This window comes from Coffea arabica, chromosome 1c, assembly GCF_036785885.1.
Source record: "Coffea arabica cultivar ET-39 chromosome 1c, Coffea Arabica ET-39 HiFi, whole genome shotgun sequence".
Lineage (NCBI taxonomy): Eukaryota > Viridiplantae > Streptophyta > Magnoliopsida > Gentianales > Rubiaceae > Coffea > Coffea arabica.
Genome location: NC_092310.1, coordinates 48074478 through 48091154, shown reverse-complemented (window position 1 = coordinate 48091154; position 16677 = coordinate 48074478). Strand labels below are relative to the sequence as shown.

Sequence of the window (16677 nt, the reverse complement as noted above, 5' to 3'; positions counted from 1 at the left end):
AGGACGGGGCGGAACAGGTAAATATGGCCGGAGGCGTGCCCGCGGCCCGCAGGCAGTATGACCCGTATTCCAACACATACAACCCCGGTTGGAGAGACCATCCCAATCTCAGTTATGGGAACAGGCAACAAGGTTCAATCCCGAATCGTCCACCAGGATTCTACCAGCCTTGGCAACCAAAACCTCAACCCTCATCCTCCAATACAGGAAGCTCCTTGGAGGACCTAGTCAAGAACCTGGCCACGACTACTACCAACCTGGCCGCAACTACTACACAGCTTCAACAGGAGATCAGATCCTTGGCCGCGAAAACCGAGCAGCTCCAGCAGGACACGAAAGCTGACAAGAAGGACCAAGATGTTCGAATAAGTCAACAGGCAACTGCCATCAACCGCTTGGAATCTCACGTTTATGGGAAACTGCCATCGCAACCCGAGGTAAATCCCAGAAATGTAAGTGCCATAACGCTGAGGAGTGGCAAGGAGCTGGAAGAACCTAAAGTGAAGAATTCAAAAAGCAAAAGCGAGGAGGAGATAGAAAAGGAAATTGAGGAGGAAGGACGTGTTCGTAAAGATCCTAAGGTAACCTCCACCTCTCCAGTCACTATTAGCTCTAACTTACCCCCTTTTCCTTGCAGGTTGGAAAAGACAAGGAAAGTAGAGAAGGAAAAGGAACTTTTGGATGTATTCAGGAAGGTAGAGATTAACATCCCCCTACTGGATGCAATCAAGCAGATACCGAAATATGCCAAATTTTTGAAGGACTTGTGCACCCACAAGAGGAAGCTAAGGGGAGATGAACGAGTGGCGGTGGGAGAAAATGTGTCAGCTATACTCCAGAGGAAGCTCCCACAAAAATGTGGAGATCCAGGTATGTTCACCATTCCCTGCAAGATAGGAGGTACTCCAATTAGGAAAGCAATGTTGGATTTGGGGGCGTCAATTAATGTTATGCCTAAGACAATTTATGCATCTCTAAATCTTGGCCCGTTAAAAGGCACAGGCATCATAATTCAACTTGCAGACCGTACCAATGCTTACCCGGAAGGGTTAGTTGAAGATGTTTTGGTACAGGTCAATGAGTTAGTTTTTCCTGCAGATTTCTATGTCCTAGACATGGGGGATGAAAGGGCACTAAATCCGTCTCCTATTCTGTTAGGTAGGCCATTTTTAAGCACTGCTAGGACGAAAATAGATGTAAATGAGGGTACCTTGTCGATGGAGTTTGATGGGAAAATTGTAAACTTTAATATTTTTGAGGCGATGAAGTACCCAGATGAGACTAACTCTGTTTATGCTTTAAGTGTTGTTGAGCCCCTTGTACAGGAAATATTTGAATTGGATGGGGTTGATGCACTGGCAGTGGCATTGGCCAAACATCTTGAGTTGGGAGCAACTCTTGATGTAGAAATAAGTGATGAGCTAAACCACGTTGTCGGAGCACTGCATTCGCTCCCACCAATTTCCCCAAGGTATGAGCTTACTTCTGTTTTTGTACCAGAAACTCAGGCAAAATTGTTGCCTTCTATTTTGCAGGCGCCTGAGTTGGAGCTCAAACCTCTCCCAAGGCATTTGAAGTATGCTTTTCTCGGGGACAATGAGACACTGCCAGTCATCATATCTGCACACCTGTCACCAGGGCAAGAAGATAGACTTCTTCGTCTTCTTCGAGATCATAAGGAGGCAATTGGGTGGAGTGTAGCAGATATCAAAGGAATTAGCCCCTCCTTATGCATGCATCGGATCCGGCTTGAGGATGATGCGAAGCCAGTTAGACAAGGGCAACGGAGATTGAACCCACTAATGATGGAAGTGGTCAAGAAGGAGATACTTAAACTCCTAAAAGTGGGGATCATTTTCGCCATCTCAGATAGCCCCTGGGTGAGCCCGGTGCAAGTAGTCCCGAAAAAGGCGGGAGTAACAGTTGAGGAGAACCAAGAGGGTGAGATGGTCCCGGTGAGGAAACCCACAGGATGGCGCCAGTGCATTGACTATCGGAGTCTGAATGCTGTGACGAAGAAGGACCACTTCCCTCTGCCTTTTATTGATCAGATGATAGAAAGGTTAGCTGGCCGGGTCTATTATTGTTTTCTTGATGGTTTCTCTGGTTATTTTCAGATTGCAATAGCACCAGAGGATCAGGAGAAAACTACCTTCACCTGCCCCTTCGGTACATTTGCATATCGGAGGATGCCTTTCGGCCTCTGCAACACTCCAGCTACTTTTCAGAGGTGTATGGTAAGTATATTCTCTGAATACGTAGAAAAGATTATTGAGGTGTTTATGGATGATTTTAGTGTATATGGAGATAGTTTTGATGAATGTCTTGATAATCTAGCTTTAATTTTGAAGAGATGCATCGAAACAAATCTAGTTTTAAATTGGGAAAAATGTCATTTCATGGTGGATCATGGTATTGTTTTAGGGCATGTAGTTTCGGCCAGGGGTATAGAAGTAGACAAAGCGAAGGTCGATATTATTTCTGCTCTACCTTACCCCGCGAGTGTGCGGGAGGTGCGCTCCTTTTTGGGTCATGCAGGTTTCTACAGGAGATTCATCAAAGATTTCTCAAAAATTGGAGCGCCCCTGTTCAAGCTATTGCAGAAGGACGTGGCATTCGACTTCACCGAAGAGTGCAAGGTGGCATTTGACAGGCTGCGGGAGTCATTGACATCACCGCCTGTTATCCAACCTCCAGACTGGAGCCTCCCGTTTGAGATAATGTGTGACGCAAGTGACTACGCAGTGGGGGCGGTGCTGGGGCAACGGATTGGTAGAGCTGCACATGCAATCTACTATGCATCGAAGGCGTTAAATGGAGCTCAGCTCAACTACTCTACAACAGAGAAAGAATTGCTAGCTGTGGTTTTTGCATTAGAAAAATTTAGACCTTATTTGTTAGGTGCAAAAATAACAGTTTTCTCTGATCATGCAGCCTTGAGATACTTGATGACGAAGAAGGATGCTAAACCGAGGCTCATCAGATGGATCCTGCTTCTTCAAGAGTTTAACTTGGAGATTAAGGATAAAAGTGGGGCAGAAAACTTGGTTGCTGATCACTTGAGCCGCCTACTTGCTCATAAGGAGGAGCCACCATTGAGGGAGGCATTTCCAGAGGAACAACTACTTGCTGCGAACGCGTCTGTACCCTGGTATGCCGATCTAGTAAACTTTTTAGTGACTAATCAACTGGCTGCAGGGTGGCCGAAGGCTAAGAGAGATAAGTTAAAGAGTGATGCCAAATATTACATTTGGGACGACCCGTACCTGTGGAGGCAATGTTCGGATCAAGTGCTCAGGAGATGTGTAAGTGCAGGTGAATTTCACTCCATTCTAAATTTTTGCCATTCATTTGCATGTGGAGGGCATTTTGGGCCCAAGCGAACAGCTCGCAAAGTGTTAGAGAGTGGCTTTTATTGGCCTACCCTGTTCAAAGATGCTTATTTATTCTGTAAATCCTGTGATAGGTGTCAAAGGGTAGGGAATATGTTTCGTAGGGACCAAATGCTTCAAACCCCCATGTTATTTGTTGAAATTTTTGATGTTTGGGGGATAGATTTTATGGGTCCTTTTCCCTCATCTTTTGGTTTCCTATACATTTTACTCGCTGTAGATTATGTTTCTAAATGGGTGGAAGCTAAAGCCACCCGTACTAACGATTCTAGAGTGGTTACAGATTTCTTAAAATCTAATATCTTTGTCCGTTTTGGAATGCCAAGAGCTGTGGTTAGTGATAGAGGGACACATTTTTGCAACAAGACTATCACGGCTTTGTTTCGAAAATACGGTGTACTGCATAAGGTATCCACACCGTATCACCCGCAGGCGAACGGTCAGGCCGAAGTGTCAAACAGGGAAATAAAGTCGATCTTGGAGAAGATGGTGCGGTCGGATAGGAAGGATTGGAGTTTAAAGTTAGAAGACGCACTATGGGCTTATAGAACCGCGTATAAGACGCCGATTGGGATGTCTCCGTATAGACTTGTCTTCGGTAAGGCTTGCCATCTCCCCGTGGAGTTCGAACACAAGGCGTTTTGGGCAGTGAAGCAATGTAACATGGGAGTAGATGAAGCAGGGGTCCAAAGGAAATTGCAACTACAAGAGTTGGAAGAAATAAGAAATGAGGCGTATGAGAATGCCACGATCTATAAAGAAAAGAGTAAAATCTTTCATGATCAGCAGGTTTCTAGGAGAACTTTTGTAGTGGGGCAAAAGGTCCTCTTGTATCACTCAAGGCTTAAACTTTTTCCCGGTAAGTTGCGTTCTCGTTGGATTGGTCCATTTGTCGTTTCTAATGTGTTCCATTATGGTGCAGTAGAAATCCAAAGTGTGAAAACGGAGAAAAAGTTCGTGGTGAATGGCCATCGTCTCAAACCTTATTATGAGGGTTTCTATGTTGAAGAAGTGGAAGTTGAACACCTCCAAGATCCACTTTATTATGCTTGAGGGTTTTGGCCATGTCTAGCCAAAGACATAAAAGAAAGGCGCTACTTGGGAGGCAACCCAAGACTATTTGTTTTAGTTTTTATACATTCTTGAAGTTTTAGTTATGTATTAGTGTCAATTGATGGTTTGATGTTTTGCGGCAGGAGATTAGTGGTTAGGCGTGCCCACGCCAGGTGGCCACGCCTGATGAAAAGGAATTTTCGCTCAGGTTCTGCGAACTCCATAGTAGTTAGACGTGCCCACGCCAGGTGGTCACGCCTGACGGAGGGAATTTTCGTTCAGAATCTGCGGACTACATAGCAATTGAGAGTGCCCACGCCAGGTGGTCACGCCTGAGGAGAAGAAATTTTCGATCAGGTTCTGCGGACTTCATAGCAATTGAGCGTGCCCACGCCAGGTGGTCACGTTAAAAAAAAAAAAAAAAAAAAACAAACTTCCGTAGACCTATTTCTTCTTTTCTTCCTTTCTTTTCTTTCTTTCTTCTTTCTTCTTCTTTTTCTTTCTTTTTCCTCTTCTTCTTCTTTCTTCTTTTCTCCTTGGCCGCCGCCGCCGCCACTTCGAACGCTGCTGGATCGCCGCCCACCACGCTGCTGCCCAGCCGCGTCTCGCGCCACCAGCAGCCTCCGCACCTGCGCGCTGCCCAACAGCACCAGCGCCGCGCGAAGCCAGCCTCGTCTGCCGCGCGCCAGTGCGCAGCCAGAACCAAACCGCGCGCGTCCCCCTGCGCTGGTCCAGACCCAGCCAGCAACAGGTGCGCGAAGCAGCAGTCGCCGCGCGCAGCATCAGCATCTCCAGCCCAAAACCTCGCGCGACACCGCCCCTGCGCGCGACTCGCTCCAGCGCGCAACCTGACCAAGGCCGCTCCCTCCTCCGCGCGTACAGAGCAGCCACTCCAACACAGCCCCGCGACCAGCAGCCTGCCGCATGCCACATCGCGCGCGCAGCCTGCCCCGCGCCCCATCTGAGCCAGCAGCACAGGATCTCCCCTACTCTCTACTTCGCAACCACTGCCTCCTCCAAACCTCCGGTGATTTCTTTCTTTAATTTTCTGTCACTAATTAGCTGAGGCCAGATTTTTACTTTCTTAGCTGATGCCAGATTTTAATTTCTTAGCTGAGGCCAGATTTTCAATTTCTTGCTTGATTTTGGGTGCTGTGATATATCTGTGGTTGATTGTGATCTATTGTTGAAATTTGGTGCTCAATCAGAGATGTTGGTGGCAAGTTTTCACTCTGGTTGTTTCTTTAATAGTTTTTGGGGGAATTTTGCTACGGTTGTTTAATTAAGTAATTTTTGAGGTTGTTTGATAGAATTTGGGGAAGTTTTCGTGGTTTCCGTGTTTAATTAGTTTTTGGGTGCAATTTTTATTGTTTATCTACTTAATTGATTCTTGGGTTATTTGGTTGCTATTTGTTCAATTGTTGGGGCTTGGAGCTGTGTTTGGGGACCCTTTGCTTTATTCATTAACCACCGCTCCGTTTTATCCGACTTCACCTTGACTTTGCCTTCTTTTCCAACCCCCAATGACTAAACCGAAAACCAAAAGCAAGAATAAGCCTTCCACTTCATCTCCTCAGCCTACGGTCCCCTTAGAGGGACCTGCCCCATCGACTGGGTCTGGAGGGCCTCGTACCCGCCTTGGACGGAATAGGGAGGTTCATATCTCCTCTCCGGCCCATTTTGGCGGTCATTTGACCTTCACCCGGGCTGCCGACAAGGAGCGGTATGCTTCGGCTTGCACAAGGAAAATAATTCCTTGTAAATACCTTCATGGCCCTACACTTGATTTGCTAAACCTGAGGGATGAGGTCGCACAGCACTTGACTAATGTAGCTTGGGCCCGCTATGCTTCTATAAATCAACCTGCTTTTACTGAACTCACGTGGGAATTCTATGCTACCTTTGAATTTAATATTCCTGAGGAATTCTCCGTTACCACTCCTGGGATTGTGAGGTATCGATTAATGGGTAGAGAGTTCAACCAATCTATCACTGAGTTTAATTTGGCTCTTGGGTTTATTGATATTCCTTACTCCCAGAGTGAGGAGTATATGCACAGTGCGTGCGAGTATATAGAGCCATTTTTCTCTCATTACCTCGATTATTGGAGTGGCTTGTCAGTTGACCAGCAGTGCTATGACCCCAGTCAGTCTAAGGCTTCTTATCTTAAGAGTGCCGTCTACCGCTATTTACATAGATTCATGGCCTATAGTTTCTCAGGTAGGAAGGATAGCTCGGGTACTCTGACTAAGCCCGAGTTCTTTTTCGTATGGTGCATGGTGACTCGGACTATGGTCAATCTAGGTAGCTGGTTTGCCCTCCACCTCCGCACTGTGCTAAGTAAGAAAAATAAACCATTAATCTTAGGCTCCTTTATCACTCAGTTAGCTGTAAATCTTGGGGTTTTGGACTTGAATAATCATAACTTGCATCGTGCGTGTATTATGGAGCCTCTTGATTTGGTTTGTTTGGAGAAAATGGGTCTTGTGCGACAGGTGAATGGTGCTTTCCAGTTTGCTCCTCCAGGGCCAATCTCCGTCCCTCCAGGGCTGGTGGTCCGTCCACGGGTGCCCCCGGACCATCCTCTTCAGCACCTCCACCATCTTCCTCCGTCGATAGCCAGCTTGCAGCCCTCCGGTTCCAGATGCAGCACATGGACACTCGTATGGATCGGATGGAGCGGCAAATGGGCGGGGTGGCCCAGAATATAGCGCAGTATCTCCACCACGTGGGCTTCCGCCCGCCTTTTCCTCCGCAGCCGTGATTCATTTCTGCCCTCCTCCGTTTTGAGGAAAGTGTTGTTGCCCCAATACCTCTAATTTGGTCTTACTTTGCTTACATTGAGGGCAATGTCAGGTTTAGGTGAGGGGGAGGGTTAATTATGCTGTGGTTGTCTGTTTTTAGTTGCCGTAGTAGTCCCTTTCTTTAAACTGTGATGAATGCAATTAAGATATGAGTGTACGTAGCAAGTTCATGCCATGGGGTGTTATATTTTCCTCGATAATGAATTGATTGATGAATATGCTGAACTTGACATAAATTTGACCACTCGTGCGATTTTTGAGCCTAATTTTTCGTTTCTTTGAGTGGTTAGTGCACATGGTTTGTCATTCTAGAACTTGCTCGGTTGTGCATGTCAAAATCACATTTAAATGAATTTAATGCATTGAAATGATAGGGCACCTAGGAATGAGCCGTTTTGGACTTTCTCAAACCTCACCCTTGGATTATATTACCATTAGGGAGCCAAGTTGAGCTTCCCATCCTAGTCTTTGCTTGAAACCCCAGCTCCTAGCCGTGAAACCGCTTGTTAGACTTTCTTTTTGAACCTCGTGTGAAGAAGTGCTTTGATTTCATTATACAGACTCTTGGAGTATTATTCGAAGGGCATTACACTCATTTATGTTTGTAAAAAAAAAAAAAAAAAAAAAAGAAGAAAAGAGGACAATGTGAAAAGAAGACAAAGAAGAAAAGAGGACAATGTGAAAAGAAGACAAAAGCAAAAAGGGAAGTAGATGAATGAACAAAAGATGAAAAGAAAAGTCGAAGGTTGGGGCAAGTGCTAATTTGCTTCACTTGTGTAATGGTTGAGATGCCTTGAAGTTCCCAATGTGCAAGAATCTGTGTAATGAATTTCTGAGCACTTTCTTTATACTTTTGCACCCTTTTTACTCCTTTTCATCCTACTTTCTCACCCTAGCCCCAGTACAACCTTTTGAAGTCTCTTGATTGCTGCATTTAAATTCATGAGTAAGTGGTGGAGATATGATATAAGAGCAAACTTATGGTAGTGCCATTCTATTGTGTTGATTTGAGAGCCATCTTATATACATTTCATATACACTTTGGAGTGAATGAGTGCACTTTAGACTGCGAGAATTGTTGATTTGGTATATTCTGATTTCGATAAGGTTGTTGGGGAGCTTGGAATGCCATCCTTGGTATGAACTGTTGTGATGTGCTTAGCATCTTGATTGTACTTCTGAGTTAATTATGCTTGAGGGCAAGCATAGTTCAGGTGTGGGGGAGATTGATAGGTTGCATTTTAGTGGGTATTTTGGGCGTTATTGCATAATTAATTGACTAAATATTTTCGCTAATTGGATGGATTCTACTGATATTTTGTTTTGGTGCTAATTGCAGGAATGGTTGCTGAAAAGTGCTTAAATTTAACTTTTAGAAGATTCATCGGACGTGGGGCCCGTTTGAGAAGCTGAAGAACCTAATTGTAATAGATTTTATTTTAATATATGTCTAGGGAGTCTGGCTGCAATTGGGGGGAAGCAGTAACAATTTTGTAATTTATCTTCCTGCGCGGCTTAGGTTAGAGGGGGAGAGTTTTTTTCTTTGTTTTTGGGGGGAAAGGACACGGTGCGCCGCATCTTGGCAGAGGGGAAGAGAGAGCAGCAGACATTAACCACTCTTGTGGACTTTGGTGATTCCTGTGAATTTTTCTATTAGCCTTGACCGAATTGTAGAAGAAAACAATTGAGAAACCTTTTCTCCCGTATGTCTTCTACTTAGCAATCAGGAAAAGAGACAAGAGGGCCGCAATTGTTGACTTTGTATCTTGCTTTTTCTATCTTGTGTGAATTGATTGAAACAAAACCAAGCAAAGCAACCTCTCGTATGTTGTTTTTGTGAGGAAAGAAAGGAAGCAAAAAGGAAGCCGCCGTTGTTGACTCTTGTACGATAGGGCTGCACATTTGCAGGAAACTCGGATCCCTTGCTCTTGTCTTTTGCTCTTGACCAAAAGGTCAGATACGGTGACTTCGCCCGATTTTCCACGCGCGGCCTACTCTCCACTAATGGGGAACTAAACCCCTAATTCTAGTCAAGGGGACAACTGACGATTTGGTTCAGAAATTACTGAAGATCGAATTTATTTTAACTATTTACTCCATTTATTACTATTTATATATTTCCTGTTCTTAAGTGTTATAGCCGTATGTATGATTGATTAGTGCGCAATAATTAATTGTTCATATAGGCTATTTTGCTATATAGGGGTGATTGAATCCGTAATTGTTCGTTACTTCTATTCCAGTAGCAACTGGCACAATTGGATTTGTGTCAGGGAAATATTTGATCTGGCTTGAATGAACCCTCGTAGCGTGTTTGTTAGTCAGGATTGGGCCTTTCTAATTACTAATGCAATCTAGAAATTGAATCCTACGGTCGTACCTAGGGTTGTTTTTTGGTTAGAGAAATAGCTAACGGTCGTACCTTAGCTATCGATAAATTAAGGAAGGGTTGGTTGTTTAGCGCGTGCGAGACAACTAGAACCAATCTATTAATAAAGGTTGGGATTATTTTTTGCATCAATGATCAGTGCATGAACCATTTCTGAAGTATACCCTTGGCTAGAGTTTCTCTTAATTATTTCTTTTAATTAATTATTTTCTGCATTTAATTTGTTCGGTTGGCTTTTGATACCAAAACCCCCCCCATTAATCTTGATTTGAAAAGAAACAAATATTTCTCCAGTCCCTGAGGAGACGACCCTGCTTACCACTGTCTGCTAGTTAGGGAGTTCAGTTAAATAATTAATTCAGGTATATCGGATTAAGCAAACTCTTCGGGAACAGGGTGAATCAAGTAACCCATTGCACACCTAGAGTCCCTGCTCCAGTACTCGAATTGATTATTAGCTGTTTCAGGTGGTAGTTAGGATTTATTTATTATTATTGCACAGGTTCGACACCTGTCACTCTTGCTAGTACAGGTAAGACAGCATTTCCAAAGTACCTTCCGGGCAAGGGTGGTTTAAGCCGATTGCGAAAATCAACACTCACATATAGAACCGTTTCTTGGTCAGGGTTGTGCATACGGGCCTTGGATAAGCACTTCCATATATGTGCAGATACAGCTACAAACCGGCTAAAGGGGCTTTCATTGTTAGTTTTGTGAATCATCAAATCTTGGTAGTTGGCCTTGTTCTTGATCTGCTCAATTTGGTCTTTACTTAACTTAAGCATGGCACAGATGGTAGACTTTTTACGCTCTTCCAAGCTGCTAGACTGGCCTATTAGGACGGGCAGTGGGAAAAAGTCCGATTATTGTGATTTTGGAGCTGTTGATGATGGGTGATAGTCTTCATATTGCTGAAAAATTGTTCGATCTAGAAATGGTTTATCATCAGATTTTTCACCACGTGCAATCTTTGCCCATTCGGAAAAAAAATGAAACCAGCTTTGGCCGTCCACAATGATATGTGATGCGGCAATGCCTAAAGAAACACCACCACAAGCTAACTTTGTTATTTGCACTAGAAGGAGCGGTACCTCATGAAGGGGAGTATTACTGTAATCTATAGGTGGGATCAGGGCACGGATTTGTGGGGTTGGACAAAAGTCTCCAAAATCCTCGATTTTGAGTTCAGATTGAGCTTCAAAAAGTAAAGCTCCCATGGAATTGCAATGCAGCTCAACTCGGCCCCCATCTTTCTGGTATAACCGTCCAGCAAGCGGATAAAATTCCACCAAGGCTTCGCTTAGTGAGTCTTTCAAAACCTCAGTGGCATCTTTTAGCAATTCTGGACTTTCTGGCTTGTAAAAATGGACGCTGTTTGCATGAGTAATGGGATTACGTTGATCGCACTCAGATAAAAACATTACTTTTGTAGGGATTGGTTTTGCTGGTTTGACAATGTGAGAGGCTATCAAGTTAACCATTGTGAGAAGGAAAGAGAATAATGGGAGTGAGAATTGCAAGAAGGAAAAAAGTATGGCAGCTGGGAGACTTTGTGAGAAGGAAAGGAAATTTTGAGGGTGAGATTTTGGCTGTGGTAGCAAAGTGTCGCCAGCGTATGCTTATATAGACCCAAGATTTATAGTGTATCTTTTTTTTTTTGTCGTAGGGGGTGGGGGAGAGGGGAATTTACTCTATGGGAAGGCCCAACTAAGCCGGGGGAACCTGACGGAGACTGAACCACTATCAGATCAGATGAGTGCATCACACACCCATATGAATTTAGAACAAACCTTATATTGAGGCACCTTGATGGGAGGCAAGATTTGAACCCTTGACCTTTCACCCCACAATTAATGTGGTGGCCAACTCCTCTAGAAGGAGTTGATTCCAATATTTATAGTGTATCACATATGAAAATTGTGAAGACTCTGCTTTTCGTGTAGTGATGGCAATTTTCGATACCAACCTAACATGAAATTATTGGGTTTGCATTGAGATTCGCAAGTTTGCATCAGAATTGGGTCAAAGCCGATGAACTCGAAAAGAAAACAGATCGAATTCAATTCATCCATGGGTTGATCCGATAACCCAATTATTAATTGAAAAGAAGTTAATAAATATAAAAATATTTTATCTAACTAAACTAAGTTATTCTTTTTTTCCCAAAGGCATTAATCACTTAATTCTAAATGAATTTGTTTGACTCATGTGAAGTTGGAATTATTAAGTTAGGACAAATAATGTGTTACTTTATTTTCTACCTTTATAATGTCTTAATTTATTTTAGATCTAGTTTGGGATAAATTACTTTTACAGTTTTTAATTTATTTCAGACTTGTTTTGGGGTTGTTTTATCGAAATTTTTATTACTTGATCATGTAATAAGCCTTGTGCGAAATTGATTCTATTAGAAACTACAGTGGTAAATTAGTAAATTCAAATTATGTTTCGGGTCATACCAAGTCATTCGGCTGACTTGCCAACTCGAAAATTTCAGATTCATGTCAGGTATCCTGACTTGTTGTGAGTTGACAGGTCATGTTCAAGTCAGCATATTACCTATTATACCTGGATCTCAACTCAACTCACCAACTCACTTCTGATACGATTGCCACTCCCATTTACGTGTATGATCCATTGCTCATGATTTGGTGCATTGCCTTCGAGTTCAGTTTCCGATTCGCTTATTAATTTGGTGGGATAATCCACCTGTAAGAAAAAAAAATCTTTACTTTGTGGTTTTATCAGGGAAAATGCTCAAAAGTCTGGAGATGTCAAATTGTAAAGAATGGAATTCGTGGCAATTAATTATATATTTTCAATGGTCTTCAGTTCTTCAATTGTATCTAGAAATAATTTCCTCAACATAACCTTTTTGATATAAAAGAATTTTTGTAACTAAATTTGATCCTTCCATGGATACCTTCTTGGTGTATGTATATCAACATTGACCAGTGAAACAATAACTAGTATTAATATTGGAGACAGGTAATGCCACGTGCTCTTAAACTAATATATTTAAGGAAGTACTTTGGTTGTTGCAATTATAGTAAATATCTTACCACATTCACAAGGAATTACAAAAGAAAAAGGTTCAACGAAATATTCAAGAACCAATTTAGTTCATCTCATTAGACGCAATAAGCAAAGACCTTTTCCTGCGTCTCTTTGCGGTCATCACAAAACCACGATACTTTTTAGCCCTTATTTAATCCACCAAGATGTATTTCGCTCGATTATGTACTTAGAAGTTCAACAAGGAGAAAAGTTCAAGTAAAAACTGGTTTGTTTGTGTATGGTTTTAATGGAACCTCATAACAGGAGAAAGTGTATTTTTGATGTTTTGGTCCTAAGTTGCTAGGCATGTAAACAAGACTTATTCAAAATGGCTAGTTGGCATTTTTGTTTATTTTAAAAAGTTTAAAATTTTGATTTATATTTAATTTGTTAATTTTTCCAGTCTCACACTTTTAGGAAGTCAATCTCTAGTAACGTAAATTTCTTAGTGATAAATTTCAAGTTTCATCAATATCAAATCAATTTTGAAATCTTAATTACTACTGATTCAAGTCCACGTCCAACAGCATTAGTTGACAAACCAGTTTTGAATGAGCTTGATTGAATAATCAACAATTTTGATTTGTATTTCGGCTAGATAATGAATTTAAGGGACTCTAGTTGGAAGTTGATTTACAATTCAACAAAGTAGCAAGGGACGAGGGCTATACATTCTCGTTCTAGTTGAAAGGAAAAAACCAAAAAAAAAAAAAAAAAAACCATCCAGGCCCCACACTGGCAGGCTCCGATTGGTCAGAGATCAGATAATTATGAACTTGTACAAAAGGGATTTGGGAAGTTGATTACATAGAACCAATCTGCAATTACTCTGCACTGAGTTGATTACATAGAACCAATCTGGATTTGGGAAGTTGGCCATTGAGAAGGAATATAAAATTCCTCTTGGACTATAAGTCCTTTGCTTTAAGATGTCTAGTAGTGTACCCCTCTGCTTTATATGGGTTCTTTCCCTCTCACCCCTCATATAGCTCACTTGAATTCTTTCTTCCCCTCAGACTAAGATAAGATAGGTTATAAATGTTATTTCATAAGAGAGGGAAAAAAAAAAAGATTACATTGTCACCATTTTTTGTAGTGTCCATGGTGGTTCTAAAGGTACTCCATTCCTAGCTTAAGCTAGTAGTCGATATGCCATTACGCAATTTACAAGTTTCTTTGCTATGGGATGGAATATGACAATTAAGTACCCAATACACAATGCTCATCATAATTCAAATTTTACTGTGTAAGAAACAAGTTTTATAGATTGACACTTTAAAGTAATAATATCATGAAAAGATTATACATCATATTTTTTTTTAATTGGGTTGGGTGATACGGGGGAGGAAGTGTAAGCAAGAGATCTTAGATTCGAGTCCTCCTGCTTATACTAAAAAAAAAAAAGTGGGGCTATTGCCCTTACTTAAGAAAAAAAAAATTAATCATATATATATATTGACAGTATATACAATAACAGACATAGATATATACAACATGTGTAAAAATTGAAATTAAGAGTTAGTTCAAATTGAAATGAAATAACAAGTATCCATACTCATTAATGTATCTATTTTTGATACATACAAGATTAATCCTTTTTTTTTTTTTTAAGAAAAAGGACATCGTAAAGGTCATACTAGCTATCTCAAAGGAGTAAAAGTCTCCTTATTTGCTACTACTTTGGAGACAAATTTTTGGCTTCCCTTTACTCCATCTTCCATTTCTTAAAAGTTCCACGTCCAACAATTTGAACTGTTCTCCACCAGCTGCCAATTTGTAGGCTCCCTGTCCAACAAATAAATTCAAATGTTAGTGGCACCTAACTTTTACATTACATATGACAAAGCTTTTTACTGAGCCCCATGAAACTACACAAGAACGAACCTTGTAAGTCTACATCATCATATATCATCATAGAAATGCTTCTTAAAAGCATTAATGTGTTCTGCTTGTAGGCACAATGGTATAAATAGCGACCCATCTCCATTAGGACTAGGAATAATGAAGAGTTTTCCATCATAAGCAACTGACCCAGGGGTCAAGAAAATTTGATTTCCCCACCCAAAATCGGCTTTGTACAAGCCCAGACCAACCCAAGTTGTAAAGATCAAATTGGGATTTCCTAAGAACAACCCCTGTGGACAACCAACGGCGTGAAAATGTCGACTGCTAGATACCTCCGGAATGTTCTTCATACAAACAAGATATGACCTTACATACTCATCTGTAACATTCTCTATTGCTTCCTTAATTTTGCTTGAAGCATAGCTTAGTGGCCTCGATTGGAGGTTACCTACAATGGCTCTTGTTGTTACAGGTAAGACAGCATTTCCAAAGTACCTTCCGGGCAAGGGTAGTTTAAGCCGATTGCGAAAATCCATATTCACATATAGAACCGTTTCTTGGGCGGGGTTGTGCATACGGGCCTGGGATAAGCACTTCCATATATGTGCAGATACTGCTACAAACCGGCTAAAGGGGCTTTGATTGCTAGTTTTGTGAATCATCAAATCTTGGTAGTTGGCCTTGTTCCTGATCTGCTCAATTTGGTCTTTACTAAACTTAAGCATGGCGCAGATGGTAGCCTTTTTACGCTCTTCCAAGCTGCTAGACTGGCCTATCAGGACGGGTAGTGGGAAAAAGTCCGAGTATTGTAATATTGGGGCTGTTGATGATGGGTGATCGTCTTCATATTTCTGAAAAATTGTTCGATCTAGAAATGGTTGATCATCAGATTTTTCACCTCGTGCAATCTTTGCCCATTCGGAAACAAAATGACACCCGCTGTGGCCGTCCGCAATGACATGTGACACGGCCAAGCCTATAGAAACACCACCACAGGCAAACTTTGTAATTTGCGCTAGAAGGAGCGGTATCTCATGAAGGGGAGTATTATTGTTATCTATAGGTGGGATCAGGGCACGGATTTGTGGGGTTGGACAGAAGTCTCCGAAATCCTGTATTTTGAGCTCAGATTGTGCTTCAACAAGTAAAGCTCCCATGGAATTGCACTGCAGCTCAACTCGGCCCCCATCTTTCTGGTATAAACGTCCAGCAAGCGGATGAAACGCCACCAAGGCTTCGCTTAGTGATTCTTTCAAAACCCCAGTGGCATCTTTTAGCAATTCTGGACCTTCTGGCTTGTAAAAATGGACGATAGTTACATGAGTCACGGGCACACGTTGATCACACTCAGATAAAAACATTACTTTTGTGGGGATTGGTTTTGCTGGTTTGACGATGTGAGAGGCAATCAAGTTAACCATTGTGAGAAGGAAAGAGAATAATGGGAGTGAGAGTTGTAAGAAGGAAAAAAGTATCGCAGCTGGGAGACTTTGTGAGAAGGAAAGGAAATTTTGAGGGTGAGATTTTGGCTGTGGTAGCAAAGTGCCGCCAGCGTACGCTTATATAGACCCGAGATTTATATAATATCACATGTGAAAATTGCAAAGACTTGCTTTACACGTAGGGGTGGCAATTTTCGATACAACTTGAAAACACCATACGAACTTAATACGAAATTAATGGGTTTGAATTGAGATTTTGCAGATTTAGATCAGAATCGGGTCGAACCTGAAAAGATAACAGGTCGAATTTAGGTTACCCACGGGTTGATCCGATAACTCGTTTATGAATTAAAAAGAATTTAATAAATATAAAAATATTTTATCTAACTAAACTAAGTTATTCCTTTTTTCCCAAGGCATTAATCAATCATTAATCTTAAATGAATTTGTTTGACTTGTATGAAGATGGAATTAATATATTTGGACAAATAATATATTACATTATTTTTCTACTTTTATAGTGATTTAATTTATTTTATATCAGGTTTGGGATAAAACACTGTAAAAGTGTTTTAATTTATTTCAGATCTATTTTGGAATTATTTTATTGAGACTTTTATTACTTCGTTATGTAATTAGCCTTGTGCAAAATTGGTTCTGTTAGAAACTATAGTGGTATATTAGTAAATTAAAAT

At 41.5% G+C, this 16677-nt stretch overlaps 2 protein-coding genes across 2 annotated transcripts; both read right to left on the bottom strand.

The window, feature by feature from the left end:
* Positions 1 to 10501: 10501 nt before the first annotated feature.
* LOC113741309 (hydroxycinnamoyl-CoA:piscidic acid hydroxycinnamoyltransferase-like) lies at positions 10502 to 11119 on the bottom strand. Its single transcript, XM_027268815.1, has one exon. It carries the CDS (start codon positions 11117 to 11119, stop codon positions 10502 to 10504), a length of 618 nt encoding a protein of 205 aa, XP_027124616.1.
* Positions 11120 to 14223: 3104 nt separating this feature from the next.
* LOC113741358 (hydroxycinnamoyl-CoA:piscidic acid hydroxycinnamoyltransferase-like) lies at positions 14224 to 16055 on the bottom strand. The gene is made up of 2 exons (XM_072048782.1): positions 14580 to 16055; positions 14224 to 14480 (listed from the first exon to the last, which is right to left on the bottom strand). The coding sequence occupies exon 1, from the start codon at positions 15959 to 15961 to the stop codon at positions 14597 to 14599; it is 1365 nt and encodes a 454-aa protein (XP_071904883.1). The 5' UTR covers positions 15962 to 16055; the 3' UTR covers positions 14224 to 14480; positions 14580 to 14596.
* Positions 16056 to 16677: the final 622 nt, after the last annotated feature.